This window comes from Gambusia affinis, linkage group LG17 (genome assembly GCF_019740435.1).
Source record: "Gambusia affinis linkage group LG17, SWU_Gaff_1.0, whole genome shotgun sequence".
Classification (NCBI taxonomy): domain Eukaryota; kingdom Metazoa; phylum Chordata; class Actinopteri; order Cyprinodontiformes; family Poeciliidae; genus Gambusia; species Gambusia affinis.
The window spans coordinates 15,260,975-15,278,943 of record NC_057884.1 but is presented as its reverse complement, the minus strand read 5'-3'; the positions used below and the strand labels follow the sequence as shown (position 1 = coordinate 15,278,943).

Here is a 17,969-nt window from a genome sequence, read left to right as displayed (position 1 = left end):
GGTGTTAAGGCTTTCTCTAAACTCTTGGTCAGTGATGAAACTTGTGCTGTTAGCTCTTGTATGGCAGTACGATTAGCTTGGACTTCTGCCTGCATCTGAACTGCATTCTGACTTTTCTTATCCATCTGCACTGTACTGACGCTGACTGCTTTTGATTTGAGAGCCTGACCTAGTCTATTCTGCCTCTCTGTGTCTTCACCTACTGACTTTGTTATCACTTCTAGGATAACGTCATCAGTGACCTTTTCATCTGAAAGGTGGGGTTTAAGGTCTCGTCGGACATATGAATATTTTTCATGTATCCCCTGGTAGAGTGAATGTAGGAACACTCCCTGAACTAATTTCTTGTCATACTGGAAACCTGTGCTTACTTTAGAAGCAAAGAGCACACGCTGTTTTAACCCCATCAGTCTATACATAAACTGTTGTGGACCTTCTTTATCATGTTGTCTTGCGTTGCTCAGTTCCTGAAATAATTCAGTACTGCTCTTATCTTTAAGATGCGCTCTGAGAAAACGCTTCAGCTCAGTTACAGTCAGACTATCTTTTGTAATTAGCATGTCTTTAAATGTACCCGGTTTAATTATTCTGAGAACTGTTCTAATAATCTCAGCCTCAGTGTAACCTTCACTCAATCCTTCATCAATTTGCTTACACAAACAGTTAAAGCTCACATCTGAATCAGAATCTGAGATCTGACCAGCATGAATACGAAATTCTCTTCGTGGGAGTAATGCAGCAACATCTGTCAATTTTACTAACCCGGTTACCTGATCAGCAACAACTGGTGGTGACACTGTCTTACTCGACACGGATGCTGCTACAGTCTGCTCAGTCTCATTCACCGATGCAGCTTCCTCTTCATCCACTGAATGATGCAGATTCTTTGCTTCTTCGGCTGACTGCAGTTCATCAATGAGGTCCCGAAACACCAGCAGGCGCGACATCCCTTGGTCCTCCAGACTCCTCAATTGTTTACTTCTCAAAAAGTCAACAATGAAGTCAAAGAGTTCCACCTCGGACGACTCCTCCCCTGGGGCGTCTTCTCCCACCTCATCTTGGCATAATACTGCTAGCTGGTGAAGCAGATCTCTTCTGGCGTCATCAATCAGTTGGTGAAGTAGCTGCTGGATCTCCCACTGAAGCTTATGTAGCGTCGTCATCTCTGGATACCTGAAGTCTTGCCCTTAGGTAATCAGCTTGTGGAACATGAAGTCAGGATCCCACGGTTCTTTGTTGGATAGCACCAAGCCAGCAGGAGGCGCTATCCCGGACGAGCCCCCAAATTTGTTACCCTGCAACCTTGGAGGGCTGAGGGTAATGTGTATGATGATCTTCCCTCAACGTGTGGTGCTGCGGTATAGAAAAGATGAGACACACACGTTGAGCTTCCGTCAGCATAACAGGAAGATTTATTCTTCTTCAGTACAATGAACACATTGTCAAATATTTGCTTTTTTTTAACAATTCAAATAAAAGTGCATGAATTTGTTTTATGATATTTTAATATCCTTCAAGACCTATTCTACACAGATAAAACATTTTATAATGTCCAAGCATCTTTCTTACAACAGTAAGAATTTCTTGTATCTGCCAGATAAATAGATACAGAACTGAAAAATAAAGGGTGCATCAAACCAGTTCCATATAAAATCAGCAGTGCTTCAGTCGCTTCTCAGCTAGCTTAATACATAAAAACCAAAGTCCGCTAGCATTAGCATGCCCAGTTCAATATAAAATCAGCAGTGCTTCAGTCGCTTCTCAGCTAGCTTAATACATAAAAACCAAAGTCCGCTAGCATTAGCATGCCCCAGCAAACAGAACTGTGTCCCGTTTTTTACACAATATTAAACACAAACCGGACAAAATGACTCAGTAGTCAACAATTCGATTCAATAATCTCTTTAACTCCCGAAGGACATCAATGTGTATGTATTATAATACATTTTTACTAACCTGCGGTATAGAAAAGATGAGACACACACGTTGAGCTTCCGTCAGCATAACAGGAAGATTTATTCTTCTTGTGTGCTCAGTCCTTTCTACACCACGAACGCGACAGCGTCCCTAGCGGCCGCGCGCGGAATTGCACGGACGAAATGAAACAAAACTATCTAACTTATTACAAAAATGAAAAATAATGTTGGGGTGTCCTTTTTCTACTTGGTTTTTTATTCACTAATAGCTTATTATTCACCCCTCTACATATATATATATATATATATATATATATATATATACATATATATATATATATATAGATAGATATAGATATATATAGAGATATATATATATATAAACAGAATAAAATTATATATATATATATATATATATATATATATATATATATAGCCTATATGAAGCTGTCTAACATTTCTTTCATATTCTGGAAAAAAGAGATAGCTAAATTATTTTAGCATAACTCCAGTTTTACTTGGCATATCAGCAATTTAAAAACGGCTGTGTGGTTAAATAATCTCCAGTCTAAATTAAAGTTGAAGTGAGACTCAGGGAGGCGGATTCTTGGGGTTTCGTCTTCCCAAGCCAAGTAAAAGAGGCAGCATGGTGAAAGACATATTTATTTATATTCCCTCATCAAAAACATACCTGGAGTATTGATTTGTTTCTTTTATGCATGTTTGAGAAATCCATTAATCTCCCGAGGTAGCACGCAAAAGGAATTGATCTCACCATGCGCCTCATTTTCCACCCAACAACTCCTAGTTGGAGCTGCAGTCTATCTGCTGTGATGAACCCTCTCTCCTCCCAACAACCTTAATTAAAGAATAAAAAAAGCTAAGACAGACTTGTATAAAAATGTAACCACACAGTTTGTACATTTGCTGCATTTTACAATGACTAACCAGTGAAAAACTTTAATTTAAATTAAAAAATATAACAAAAGACAATAAGGAGCTCATCAAGGTTTATTAGTAGAACATGCACAAATGAATGGTGTGCAATGTATTTGAATTTAAACAGCATAATTTAGGACTATGCATATTGAATGAATAAAATATTTTGAGACATCAGGCACAGAGCCAATAGGCAATCTTGCTCATTTTGAACACCAAAGAATTCACAACTAAATTAAAATAACCTTGACCAAATATATCTAGCATGGAACATCCTCTGAGATATGAGGCACACTCTTTTCATCTTTGGAATCTTATATAATATTTTACACATTTTTTTTTCAGTCCCTCAAAAAAAATCTGTCTTTTTGCATGTGCATGTTTTTCCTACAACTGAAGTTGGGACCAGATTTCCAAAAAAGACAAAAAAAAAAAAAGATACAAGCAGCCAGAACAAACAGCAATGATCACATTGCTCCTAACTTGCTCCTCCACTCTTCTCCAGCACATCTGTCAGGCCATTTTTCTCTCCCTTTAGGCCTGTAAAATCTGACTTGTTTGTTGGATTCAGACTATGCTTGTGCCCTGTGTGCAGGTTGAGGTGTTCTTGCAGCCAACCCTTTTGGATGAATGTTTCATGGCACAGTGGACACCTGAAGGGCTTGACATCAGGATGAATACGTATGTGCCGGGTCAGTTTGCTCTTCTGGGAAAAGCCCTCCCCACAGACCAAACAGGAATACTGTCTGTGTTCCTTCAGGTGGCCCATGTAGTTTTCAAGGTGCTGGAAGATTTTGTCACACTTTCTGCACAGGTAGGGTCTCTCAACTTGGACGCTGTGTGAAGCCTCTAGTAGTACATCTTCACCAGTCTTTGTCGACTGTGCCTCGGAGAGGTTAGATATTTTGGAATCTATCAGGTCTCCACCATGTTCCAGTTGACCTTTGTGTGCATAAACGTTTTTATCTTGTTTTTCTTCATGTCCTACTTGTTCGTGTTGTTTTTGGGAGATGTCCACCAGCTTTACGTGATCTGCAGCACTTCCAATCTCTAAACCTGGGAATGAAATGAGGTCTTGAAAAACTTCATCACTGAGAGCTGCTGTGGGGTTTTCCACACCTTGCTCTGACTTCAAGGTGTCAAGCTCAAATTTTTGATCCTCTGATGACTCGAAGTTAGGTTTCACAAACTTCATGCCTTCTATAGTCACATTAGATTTTTCATTATCCACCTTAGATTCTTGGCTGACCCCATCCATTGCCTGACCAAGAACCACTCCTTCTTCCTTTGTCTTATCTTCCTGGATGCTGGTGCTGGGCTGGGCCACATCCTTTTCCCTCCGATTTTCAAAACTGGAACATAGCCAGCTTCTCTCTGGCTGCTGGTTTTCTGTTTCCTTGGAGAAACTTTGAAGTTTATTGTAAAACACAATGGGTTTAAGGAACTGCAACACAGCTTGACTGCATTTCTCTACCACCTCGCTCATCTGGAGGATGCTGGCTGTGCTCAGGTAACTGACCAGTTCTGCCAAAGGTACCTGAATAGGAAAAAAAAAGAAGGAAAAGCAAACATCAATTGCATACCATTATCAATTCTGCTGAGAGTACCTGTCTCTGATAAAGAAAAGCCTTTAACAGCAAAAGGAAGCCTCTATGTTTCACCAAGAAGATGGTAAGGTCAATAAACAATAATAGGAGCTCATCAAGTATGACCGTTTTCCTTGTTCCTGTTGAAAAAAGCCTTGGGGACGGTGTGTTGAAGACTCTTAAAACACTGTTACAAGACCTCAAGTACAAAATCATATCAGGATGAACAACTCACGTCGACTCTTAAGCATGGCGGTGGAGGGAGTATTGTTTGGGCTGGAGGATGTTTTTGCTGTGCAACCTGCAGTAACTGAATCAAATACACTGTTCAATGAAATTAAAATGGAGAAACAAGCAGAGACACAATATTGTTTGAAGGGGAGTTTGCCAAAGTTCTTCTACCTCAAAACCGCAGGCTGATAAAGTCACGCCTATAGAATCTATTACTTCTAAAGGCGCTTCTACAAATGAGACATTCTTTTTTTCCATGACTGCATCTCTGCTTACTGAGTACGGTACCTCGAGAAGTCCAGTGTAGCAGGACAGCAGCAGCGACTTTGCCACTCTTGCGCTGGAAACTGCAGCCACACTCATCTCTGCCTGGTCTTCATGGAGCAGGAACTGATCACGGAAGAAATCAGAGGATGCGGCAAGCACCACCCTGTGGCCGTGGAAGTGGACACACTGTTCCGCAGAGGTGTTTGGGCTTCCGAAGATGAGCGTGATGTCACAGAACCGACGGTCTTCTCTTAGGGCATTCATCTTGTGCAGGACAGAGTTTCCATGGGCAGGCAGACTGAAGTACAGAGTGTCACAGGAGCTTGACATGATGATCTTCCTTTATCTAGAGTGAATAGTTAGATCAAAATTTTACTTTTTAAAGACTCTCTGTTGTCAGTCAAAATGTTTTCTTTCAATTATATCTGTAGATATAAGCATTGGTTTTCTGCAGGAACCTGCAAATGGATTTCTATCAGTTTTTCACATTTGCTGGATTACAACTAAACTTTAAACTTTTAGTTTAAAGTTTAGTTAAACAAAACTGATAGAGCCTACAGAGCTGTCAAGTGCTCTGTAGGCTCTATCAGGTTTTTCCCATCTATTTTCTCATCTATTGAGACCAACTTTGCTCTCCTAGCTGAAGAAAGAAAATCGTCCTCCATGTTCCAATGATGGCAACACCATTATTTTACAATAGTGATGGTGCATTCAGAGGTATTTGCAGGGTAGATTTTAGTCATATAGTGTTTAGGATGTAATCCTAAAAAAAATTAATGTTAGTTTCATCTGACCAGAGACATATTTGCGACTTTCTCATGCCTTGGAACATTCCCTTTATGAGGATTACTGCAGTTCCTCCAGAGTTACTAAAAGGCCTCTGGGTTGCTTTTATGACTAAAGTTCTGCTTTACCGGACTTTCAGTTTAGGTCTATTGCCATTGAGATGTTGGTTGAATCAATATTGATTCATAACATTGATTCATAATAAAATAAACAAATATGTGCATGTAGATCCAAATTTAAATGATGATTGAGTCAAAATTGATAAAGTATCAGTTACGATTGAAAAGCTAACATTGATTGAACATGTAAGTCACCAACTGCTTTTTTAATTTTATCAAGGCTTTAACATGGATTTAATATTTCAGCCATACCATATTTTAATGTTGATTCACTCATATTTTACTGTCTGGGTGGTTATGTCTTGGTAGGTTTGTAATCGCTTGCTTAGCGTAATACAAGTTCATAAAGCAATTATAAGAATTGTATTTTTAAAAAGAATTGAAAACCATGTATTATGCTCTTTCTTCCCCACAACTATGCAACACTTTGTTTTGGTTTATTGCACAAAAAATATTTTTACAGAAGTGGCTATTTTAAATGTGTGTAATTGAATTTCAGTTATAGTTATGGTTCATATGATTAAAGAAAAATGCAAAATACAATTATCAGGCACATGGATTTAAAGAAGCAGGCCCACCTTGTTCTGCAGGGTAATCCAGATATAGTAAACAAAACGACACCTCTTCAACTTTATTGGTAGAAAAAGGAGCTAAATGACTTTTTTCAGATTTTATGCACTTAAGAAAATAATAACTGGAAGTTGTTGCTAATTGGCCCTGCATGCATGAGGAAAAGAATAATCTCCCATCTCTGAGAAGTCTGCCTGACTCTGCGATCCATCTGCTCCGTACTGCGGACTCAGAGATTCTGAGCGACTCTGAAATCCTTAACTCTTTCAGTGCTTTGAGTAGGCCACAGCCGACTCTTCTGGACCAGCCAGAGAAGACGTGCAATACCCGAAATGAACCATATGGTGGTGGTATTGCTCAGCAATCTACTTATCACATATACTCCCTTCAGACTGCTACTCAAAAAGTTGAATTGAAACTGGAGCCACACTCCTCTATATTATGGTCTTCATGGAGCAGGAACTGATCTCGGAGGATTTTCGTTTCACCCTGTGGCTGTGGACAGACAGAGCTGCTTGGTGCTTGGGTTCCAAAGGATGAGTGAGATGTCATGGAACCAATGTTCTTCCCTCGGAGAGTTCATTTTGTGCAGGACAGACTCCCTACAACCAGGCAGAGTGAAGTCAGAGGCCAAAATTTTTATGTCACTGATAAAAACAGTTGGCTTTAAAGAAAAGTTTCAGATCTGCATATGCTTTGGTCCACTTGTTTATTTGCGCTGGCTTTAGTATTAGTTTCTACCTTAGTCACACAACAGGTCTAAGTTTCCGTTTCTCTCAACTAGTTTTCAGCAAGGCTTCCTTTTTTATGTTTTTGCAAGTTCACTGAATCTTTGTACTTGTCCCCACCTTGTCAGTTGTCAGTTAGTTTGACTTTTGGTGAATTCTGAAAAAGTCTCCTTTACAAAATTTCAGGTTTTGCCCCATCAACTTAGTTAATAAATTTGCTCTCTGTTCCTTCTTCTTGCAGTCAAGTTTCTTTTTGGCCTGTTAGAAACGAGATCAGCACAGCATTCTTTTACGAACACCTGAACAAACCTGATCTTTTGTCAATTTTTTTTTTATTCATGTGAATTTTTTAGCAAAGTAGGCGCAAAGTATCTGTGGTAAATGTCAAAATGTACTTCAGCTTCCTGTCAGACAAAGTAAGAAGCAGAGTTAACCCTCAGACATGAAAATGTCTTGATCATTCAAAAGATTGGGAATATTCTTAGAAAAGATCCTGTTTGGAACTCATTAGATATTCAAACATCAAGCATAAGTTATGAGTGCTTTATTGCAGAAAAAAATTGCAAACAAGTAAAAGAAGCAAAACTAATGGTGGACAATGTCCAAACATTGAATCTGAGAGAAAATGTTCTCCCAAAACGTAGAAATCATTAGTGAACTGCTCTCTGCTCAAGATAAGAGAACTTTATTTTCACCATGAAATTTTGACTCAGCTTGTGAGTTTCAAATACATAAAGATATGTGTGATAATAACAGCAATAGGATGGAGCAGCAGAGGCAATGTGGGAGTAATCTGTAGAGATTATTGTGGAGGGACAGAGTTTGAACAATTCATTCAGACATACAGAAATTACTTTTAATTATTCATCACAAATGCATGATTGTCAAGCATATGATGATGATCATGTCTATAGTTACTACCTTTACAGGTGCTGAAATTTTATTTGGTCCATTGTGTGGAAATTGAAGAACATTTTGAAGCTTTCAAATGAATTTGAGAGAACTATGAATGATTGTTTTATCCTGAAAGTTTCTCAAGCGTCACATATCCTAAAAGAATGGTTATCAAAATGTTTTAATATGCGTCAGAATTTTTTTACTTTTATGAGACCTACACTCAGTGGCCACTTTATTTGGTATGCCTTGTCAGTACCGGTTGGACACCCTGCTGCCTGCAGAGCTGCCTTGATTTCTAGGTGCATAAATAATAAAATATATCAAAAACACAAAGATTTTGGTCTATATTAGCTTCTTGGCATTATATAGATGCTGTAGATTTGCCAGTTCGCACATCCATTGTCTTAAGGTTACTCATGTCCCAATCTTCAACATTGCAGATTTAAATATTACAAACGGTCGCTAAGACTGAGTTGTGCTTCCTGTCCACTGTTCTCACATGCTTTCTGAAAACGAGAAAGCTTTTTTGATGCAAAAAAGGTAAAAGGTAATTTTATTTATATAGCACAATTTCATCAACAAGCCAATACAAAGGGCTTTACAGGAATTAATAGGAAATACAAACAAAATAACAAACCAAAGGAAAGAGCAAAAGAGGAAAAGCTAATAATGTTGATCCAAGGTAAATAAATACTCCTATTCAGGGTTGGTAGATAAGTATAAGTAAGTATCCACTGGTCTAAATCCTTTTCTGGTTTGGATAAATGGGAGTCTAAAAAGTAGTTACTAAGATAGTTTTTCTGGGTTCCAAGTTCTAATCTCTGTTCTGAGTTGCTAAATAAGTTTAAGTAAGTTAGTATGGACATCTGGGGTACTAGATAAGTATAAGTATTCTCCGGGCTTTCTAAGAGTGTTCTAAATTTGTAAAAGTAATGAGTACTCCACAGTTTCTAAGTAATAATAAAAACTAAATGTTTCTGTTCTGGAATATTTTTTTCTGGATTCTAAATTTGTTCTAATTCCTTTTCTGGGTTAAAAGTGAGTACTCCACAGTTTCTAGCAAAATAAAATAAAAAAGAGAACAGGACACATTAGGGCAAGGGCAACATTCAGGGAAAAACAAAGATGAGTGAAGGCGGTGACATCACAGGGCCAGAAAACCACATTGCTCAGCTTCCCGGCAGAAGTCCGATAAAGATGTTGTTATCAAGGCATGATGTTCTTGGGAGCGTTCAACTCCACAGCTGCATGGATAACAGGAGGGGGTGAAGTGGGAAGGAGCGTTATGTTTACAGATCTTCAAGGATATGTATACATATTGGAAATATGCAGCCGTTCCAAAGCAAAACTGGGAAAGCCAATTCAGATACAGAATGTCTTAGGTCAGGTAGATTATAAATTTCAATCTTCCCTAAAGTCTCTCCGATACATCTCAGTTACGAATTATCCAAATTAGTTTGGTCTTTACACTGAGTCGAAGCTAGCAACTTCTCCAAGATCGATTCCATCCCGTTAGTGAGTTTTGGAGTCCTCAGCTGGGCTGAGAGTCTCAGCAAGACTCACATTCAACTTGCGTCTCTGTCCACACCAAAAGTCTGAGTGTTCGCTAGTTTGGCTAAGTCCAAGTCCATCACAAATGTGTCAATAAGACAGGAATTCACAAGCTCCAAACAGCTGAAATCCTGTTATGAATAAATCCAGGATGTATCCATCTGGGTGGATACATCTTGTCCCCACAGGACAAGAGGGCTCTCCTGTGCCCAGTCTTCTTGTTGAGAAAATTTTATCAATTACATTGAGAGACCGGTAGACCAGATCCATAATTTGTAGATTTGGAGGATGTACAAAGAAAGGCTCCAAAAATATAGAAAAAAAACAGGACAGGAAGTGTTGTTCAGGGAAAACTCGCACAGTATATCACCCTAAGAACATCTTCCCTATAACAGAATCTTGTTGTCAACATCAAACAGTAGGGATGCTTTTCTTCAGCAGGGACAAGGAAGGTGATCAAAGTTGATGAGAATATGGATGGAAATAAATGATGCAGAGCAACTGTGGAAGAAAACCTGCTGGAAGCTGCAAAGCACCTGAGACTCGGATGGAGGTTCACCTTCCAGCAGGTCAACAACTAGAGATCTGCACAACATATGGAATCATAATCGTCAATGATCATCAAAAATACCTTAACTGATATGAGACTGATATGCTTTGAGGTGTTCTACACTCCTACCCTAGAAACTAAATGGTTACCAACATTTTAAATGGCTATGGGACAGCAGAGGTTGCATCCAAGAATGTCATCATAAGTTAATGTCTTCCTAAAATTCTGCATTCCTCATCTTGGACACATTTGAATTCCAGACCAAAATAAAACAGAGAGCATTGCAAAACTTCTCTTAAAAATGTTTAATCTGACAGAGCTTCAGGGATTATGCAATAAAAATATTGAATAAATAAATCAATCTCAAGATGGGAGGAAAAGGGATTCTAAAAAGTGCTGACTCAAGAGGTGGAGAAAACACACACCACACTTTTCAGATTTGTGTTGGTGCAAGCTTGTGAAAACTATGTGTCATTTCCCTTTCATTTTGTGATAATTTTGTTTGTGTAATATTTTCTTAAGTAACGCTAGATATCAATCAATCAATCAATCAAATTTTATTTGTATAGCACATTTCAACAGCAAGGCATTTCAAAGTGCTTTACATCAAATCAAACACAAAAACACAATGCAACATAGAATCAACAATAAAAACACAACATCAAGTCAGATTCCGTCAATAAATTTGCAGTTGATTACGTTTCAAATAAAACTCTAAACAAGTGGGTTTTTAGTTGAGATTTAAAGGAAGTCAGTGTTTCAGCATAGTAGCTACTCCAGCCATATCTAGTTACTTAACTGAACATTTTAATTTAGCATAATCCACACATCCACAGAGTACCATGAAGATTTCCTGTAAACCCACAAACTTGTTAATGTTATTTCCTATCTGCCTGAGTGGCATTTGGAGCACTAGTAGAACACATAAATTTTATCTTGACATCGGTGGTTGTTCAAACACAGTTATATCATCAAACTGAATTTAAATGTTTTATGCTGGAAAAAAGTGAGCTTTGAAAATGTATGCTTGGATTATTATTTTTCAGAGGTGGTAAGAAATTAATTACATTTCCTTGAGTAATATTTTTGATTACATTGTAATTTTAGATGTAGCCTTCATACTTTTTATTTTTACTATATTGTCATGAATATAATAATGTTCTAACCAAAAATGCACCACACGCAGACATGTTTACAAGCAAGAGGGACGTCTTGCTGTGACATTTTTTTATGTTATTTTCTACCTGCTGAGCCATTTGGAGGTCAGGTGAACATAAAGTAAACAGTACGTGCTATACTTATGAAAGAAAGTTACTCAAGTACATGTAACTGAGTAAACGTACTTCACCTCTTTTTTTTTCTTACATGAGTACAGTTATCGGCAACTCCGTCCACCTGGGAAATAAAAAAAAGCGCTTTTTGTGATCAAATAAAAAGTTGATTTGTCGTCCGACGATAAATTAGAATGTCAGGGATTTAGTTGAAGCAAAAGATGAAAACAACTTACTTGACCTGTCGTCCTGCTCCGCCCAAACCATTCTCGTCATAGCGCAGTCGGCTTCCCCACTGACGGACGGAGTCAACGCAGTAGAAAGGAGTAACTATCAGAGGTTGTACGCTTGGGTTCATGTTATTTTGTTGTAGTTTCTTACTTTAAAGAACGCAGCAAGTCGTAATAAAAACACCTTCCGCCGAGTGAACAAGGTGGAGGAAGAGATACGGGGAGCGACAGAATGGCAGCCGGGGACAAATTAACGGAGCGGCTGTCGACGACTGAGGATTGTAGCATAGCTAGCTAATGGGGAGCAGAGAGCTGGACTTCACGCCGACCTGAGTTCATTTGAGGAAATTGCAGCTGGCTGGGTAAGAGTTTGGTCGTTATAATCTATGTGTTACGCTATAACCACCCTTCTTCATTGTTTGCTTATTGGCTTCTCAGTTAAGGTATAAAAACGCTGTTTTGTTGTTGTTTCTGTTACTTGATTGGGGGAAAATGTTGGCAAACCAATTAGATAAGCCTCAACAACTGAAGAGAGATTTGTGAAACACTTAATTTTCTGATGGACTGTATTCAAGGTTATACGATCGTCATATGATCATCATTCAGGGTAAAAACTAATCCATAATACTTACTCAGATATAAATGAGTTCATGAGGTTGTGTTATAATTTGCACAAGTAGTCGGTACATCTGCAAAACGTTTAAACAAGCATGTCAAAACAAACGATTGACTCTGATCGAATTAGACAGCTACAGCGTTTTAAAGGGAACCTCGCTAATATTTAATTATGTCCCTGAATTTATTCATTGAAAGCTGAGAAATGTTTTAACCCACTAAATTACCAAAAAATGCTGATGCATTTATTTGAGATATTGTCATGAAACGTCTAGCAAATTTGTTGAATGTTTATCTTTTGTTAGTCGTTGGAACAGTCAAGTAATACATAGTTCATGTTTTTTACTGTTAAATATTGTACTTTTAAGTTGAAAAACTGTGACAGAGCAATATGCACGCATTGACATCAGTTGTGTAGACATGTACTACACACTAACACTTTTGCTTTACTACTGAACAACATTTAGTGTAATGTTTAATGCATACAACTGCTTTGTCAAAAACTGCTGTGGTAATATGCTCTGACATCATAAGTCTGAATGCAACGAAATTAGTCTTTCTTTAGCAGCTAAAAAACTCTGCAGTGAACAGCTCAGTTGTTATATTTGTTCATTTCCAAATTTAAATGAAGTTTAATGTGCATTCATCACTTATACATCTCATTTTATGCCCTTTATATGTTGTTGTAAATTCCCAAATGAAATGTGCTAAATTGGTAGAAGAAAACTAAATCAGAAAAATGCCCTTATTTTAAGTTTTGATGCAGAATTAGATCATACATATTTTCATATGAGATCATCTCATATCATTAGTCATACACATATTATAATCTTTAAAAATCACCTGTCCATGTCATTTCACTTACTGTTTTGGATTTCAGTGGTTGACTTCATAACCTCTTCCTCACGTGTTATGTCTCATTGGTTCTTATCTTGGTTTTGTTATATGTATTATAAATTGTTAGGTTTATATATTTGGACACTGACAAGCTTACCAGATTTCTGTTTACCTAAACATTTCAATCATACTTATATAATGGACCTGGGTTTAATGCTCAGACTCTCCTGGTATCCACATTCAAAATTGGATGAAAGTTTTAGGAGTTTCAGCTCCTTCTTTTTAAAAGAAGGCCATCTTATTTTTAAAACTCCAAATGTAATTAAACAATTGACTCAAAGGCTTTTTCATGGGTAGCTGTGAGCAGTTCCTTTGTCATACCATTATCAATTAAGCTGATTAAAGGCCTGGAGTTGATTTGAGGTGTAGTTTGCATTTGGGAGATTTTGCTGACAAAGGAGCTCTACATGCAGATGAAACAAACTATGTTTGCTAAGCTGCAAAAACAACAACAAAAACATATTTGAGAAATTGCTGCAACATTAGAAGTGGAAAAATTCAATGTCTGGTACGTCTTGATAAAGTAAGAAATCACTGAATGACTTGGATGTCCATGGAGGACAACATGGATGATTGCAGAATCATTTCCAGAAACCTCCATCACAACAGCCAACCAGATGAGCAACACTCTTCAGGAGGTAGGCATACCAACATCCAAGTCTACTATAAAAAGAAGACTGTATGAAATCAAACAGAGGGTTCAGATCACGGTGCAAGCCACTCATCAGCCTCAAGAATAAAATAAGCTAGATGATTTTGCCAAAAACATTTTAAAAAGTTAGCACAGCTCTGGAAGAACATTCTTTGGACAGACGAAACCGAGATCAACCTCTACCAAAATGATGGCAAGAAAAAAGTATGAAGAAGGCAGAGAGCAGCTTCTGATAAAAAAGCATACCACATCATTGTAAAATATGGCTTGAGTGTTTATGGCTGTCAGTGGTGCTGAGACACTAGTGTTTAGTGGCAATGATTAGTGCTCTCTGGCCAAAAAGTATCCAACATTACAGCCTTTTCTCATCTTTTATCATCTCAGCATGTCATTTGTCAGTTTTATGCCGTTCTGTTTGCAGGCTCAGCATTTCTGTGGTCATTCTGGGTTGAGTCTTTCCTACCAATTACTCCAGGTCTGGAGATATTCTCATTCAATCCCTATAATGGCTTGGGAGACCTTCAAGAGAACATTGCAAGCATATCAGAATGAGGGAAATGTGTCCCAGAAGGATCACAGAGAGTTCACATGTTTTCATCTGGGTAGGAATTATCCGTTTGCAGATGAAGACCTTATAGAAATGAAATCTTCTTTTTCTATGTGAACTAAAACTGTGCAAAAGACATGCATCTTATGATTTAATATTTTATTTTCAAAGCTTTTTTGTAAAGCCTTTAAGCGGTTTTGACAAACGTTTTTGCTTTTCTTATAAAATAATTGCCAGTTCCAGACATTTGAAGCAAAAACCTGAGTCATATTGCTAAACAATGCTCTTATTTGATTGGAGTGATGTTTTATATAGTTGATTAATTTCAGAAGTCTATTTCTCTCTCAGAACAAACTGTTTCCAGTTCAGATGTCCTGAGAATGTCTCTTTATTCTGGTTTTGTGTGTTGAAAGTTTAAGTTTGCAACATTTGAATCAGTCTTGACAAATAACACTAATATGAACTTTTATTCTGACTCTATAATCTGTTAGAGGAACCTCTTGGAGGATACAGTAAGTATACATTTGTCACATCAAACTGTGCTGGAGTTATTGTATCTCCAGCACATATGTGCTTTTCTTCTTCTGATGTAGTGTTTCACTTGTATGTAGGCAGGGTTGATTCATTTGACAAAGAGACTTCTGTTTTCATTTTGGGTTTTACTGGAAGAAAACAATTGGTGACAGACATGATTGAGGGGAAAGTACATTCTTGCTGCATCTAAAATCATGTCTTACCGTTTTATTCAGGTCAGAACAGCGAACTGCTCTGTCAGCTGGTACAATTACAAAAAAGGGAGTTGGCAGGTTTAAAATGGAACAAGAAGACACAGCAAAATTTTGCCTGGAAGATGTTCTGTTATTGTCATATAAGCCTGGCTGATTAAAACTCTTGTTTGGTCATGTTGAACAGCTTGTCCAACACTGCCAGGAGTGAGTTAAAAATCTATATTAAATCATTTCAGAATTAACTTAATTGGTCTTTGATCAAAGTATTTCAAAAAGCTGATTTTCCATAATGTCTTGTTTTAACTTTTAATGGAGCAATGCTTTTGCATTGCTATAAAACCATAGTAAGCAGTGTGTGAAAACAAGTATGAACACGTGCAGGAAAAGGAAACTCCTGCACACATGTTTGACTTTCATGGCTTTAGTCTGTGGTTTGTAATGTTCGTTTTTCATTGATGATGTAATGTGAGAAGTTTTGCCAAAGTTATTCAGGTATGACGATTTTTTGTGTGCCAAATGCCAAATATCCCCAGCACCTTTGTTGAAGATGTGTATATGCTGAAAAAAAATGTATACAGTATGGGAAAAGGCAAGAAATGAAAACAAATAAGAAAATAAATAATTATTTTATTTTAAAATTTGTTTATAATAAAATCAGCATCTCTACAGTTCTTGTCATTCTTAACACTTCTCATAGAACAAGCTTTTAGTTGTTTATAAGGATTCTCAATAGCTGCAGTATGATTTTCATCCTCACCTGAATACTTTTTGTGCAGTTCTGGTTTGATTTTTGATTGTATTGTAAGAAAGTGTAGCAAAAGCATTTTAAAGTTATATTGCACTTTTTGGCCAATCAGAGTGTTTAACCTGGACTACCAGCAGATGGACATAGTTAATAAATAAGACTGTTGTGGGGGCTTTTGCATAAGATGCGGACAAAAAAAATAGTCCTAGAATGAAAATGTTTGGTGTGTCACAAAGTGTTTGTCTTTTATTACTTACATTTTTTGCCTTAATTTTAGTTTCAAAGCACATAGCACCACAAATGTCCTGTGACTTTTACGCAAGCATATTTTTCAAAGAAAAAGTAACCCATTTCCTGTTTTCACCTCTGAAAGGAGACAAAACGCTTCTACACTGAGAAATTAGAAAAAAAAATTACAAAAAAAAGTCAATTGTGTGAGAATGTAATAATTTATGTATGCTCCAATCTTCTGAAATATGACAGGAGAAGGCCAACTGTTTCCTGTTGCCAAATGGACATTTGAGGCGTAAGAAAAACCTGAATTGTAGAGAGGGCGGATATTCAGTTGTCAAATCAGTAACAAATCAATATAACATTTCAATTATGAAAAATAAGAACATCTAAGATAAATTTAGATTTAGTTACAACTGCAGTTCATGCTTGTGTCAGTTGATCAGATTCAGTATAAGCCTTATAAAGACTGATAGAGTTAGTTGCAACCAGGCACAATTGAATGTTGGCAAATGATTGCTGCAGCACTTATTTGAAAATCACAGCATCTTCTATATACTTCTGTTATATTATGAGCACAGTTTTAGTGAGTGAATTTTTCACTTTTTTACTCAATTAACCCATAGGCATTTGGGATAAATGAGTCCATGATGTACTAATAACTATGTTTTCTGTCTACTGACCTTTGCAAACATTTGACTCTACCTCAATTTATGTTGCATAAAATTTCCTGCTAAGCGCTGACTGATTAATTACTTTTGGTCACAGTGTGTGTCATTTGTGTTCACCCATAGCCTCAATTACAACCAAACCACTATATTGAAATGGCTATTTGTTGATTTTACCAAGGTAGGCTTGATCTAATTTATGCACAGTTTGGTCTTAATTTTGTCTTTACATTGATTTAACTTTATTTGAAGCATTTTTTTTTTGTTAAGCTTAGATTTTGCATTTTGTTTTTTCCTGTACTAAGCTTATAAAATGCTTTTTTTTGTTGTCTCTACAGACTGAAACAAGTGAAAGGTTTAGTTTACATGGATCAGAAGTAGCAAAAAAACAGATTTTTTGATATTTTATCTGCTGTTGTCAAACAGGCTGGATCAAAAGAAATGCTGAATGAATGATTGATGCATCTTTTAAAGAAATCAAAATCACTGTTGCTTAAAAAATATGTGCACACTAGAAATGCTTGGGAACTTGTAAACTTTCTAAACCAAATACACTGTTGCATAGGCAAAAAAGGTGAGCCGTGTCAGGAAAAAGGCAATAAGAACTTCAGACAACATTCCTGCAAGTGACCAAATTTGTGTTCTGTTTACTTTAGCTTAAATGATCTATCCCGTCATTTGGTGGCATAAAAGTGATACAGTACAGTGATTCAACTGATAGCACACTGTGATGGGTGTGTTTATGTTATGTGTCTGTGGTTAGTGACCAGAATATGACTAGCTATGAAATAGACAATAACATGATTGGAGAAATGGGAAGTTTTATTTAGTATTTTAAGGGTGAGACATCCAGATTGATCTCATATGCCAATAGCTACATTTTGCTATATTTTCAGAGATTTTTATGGAAACCAGAAACATTTCCTCACCACATAGTGAGACAAGTTTCCCTTTTAGATCGAATAGTTCATCCTAATAAAGCGATCTGCTCTATGCTAATCAAAATTGTGTATTTGGTTTTAAGGTGGGCTACATTTGATATGATTTGACATCTTGAATTTTGTACTCATTGATCTTCTACAACAATTAAGACTTCTGGCTATGAAGGTGCAGATAGCACAGGTGGTTTGAGGTGAACATTTTTGAGACGGGTTGTTTTGCACAGCTTCTCTGTAGCTTACAGATGGTGTGTAAAGTACCATCATACTCCCCTCCTGCTGACTCCTCCTTCTGTTTTCACATCAG

At 37.2% G+C, this 17,969-nt stretch overlaps 1 protein-coding gene across 3 annotated transcripts; it reads right to left on the bottom strand.

Annotated features, from left to right (window-relative positions):
* Positions 1 to 2,389: 2,389 nt before the first annotated feature.
* LOC122846949 (zinc finger and BTB domain-containing protein 26-like) lies at positions 2,390 to 11,997 on the bottom strand. 3 transcript variants are annotated; one of them, XM_044144227.1, is made up of 4 exons: positions 6,423 to 6,612; positions 4,961 to 5,285; positions 4,677 to 4,751; positions 2,390 to 4,392 (listed from the first exon to the last, which is right to left on the bottom strand). In XM_044144227.1, exons 2-4 carry the CDS (start codon positions 5,267 to 5,269, stop codon positions 3,334 to 3,336), a joined length of 1,443 nt encoding a protein of 480 aa, XP_044000162.1. In that variant the 5' UTR covers positions 5,270 to 5,285; positions 6,423 to 6,612; the 3' UTR covers positions 2,390 to 3,333. The 3 variants fall into 3 exon arrangements, with proteins under 3 accessions (XP_044000162.1, XP_044000161.1, XP_044000160.1); XM_044144226.1 differs by lacking the exons at positions 4,677 to 4,751; positions 6,423 to 6,612 and adding an exon at positions 11,648 to 11,997; XM_044144225.1 differs by lacking the exon at positions 4,677 to 4,751.
* Positions 11,998 to 17,969: the final 5,972 nt, after the last annotated feature.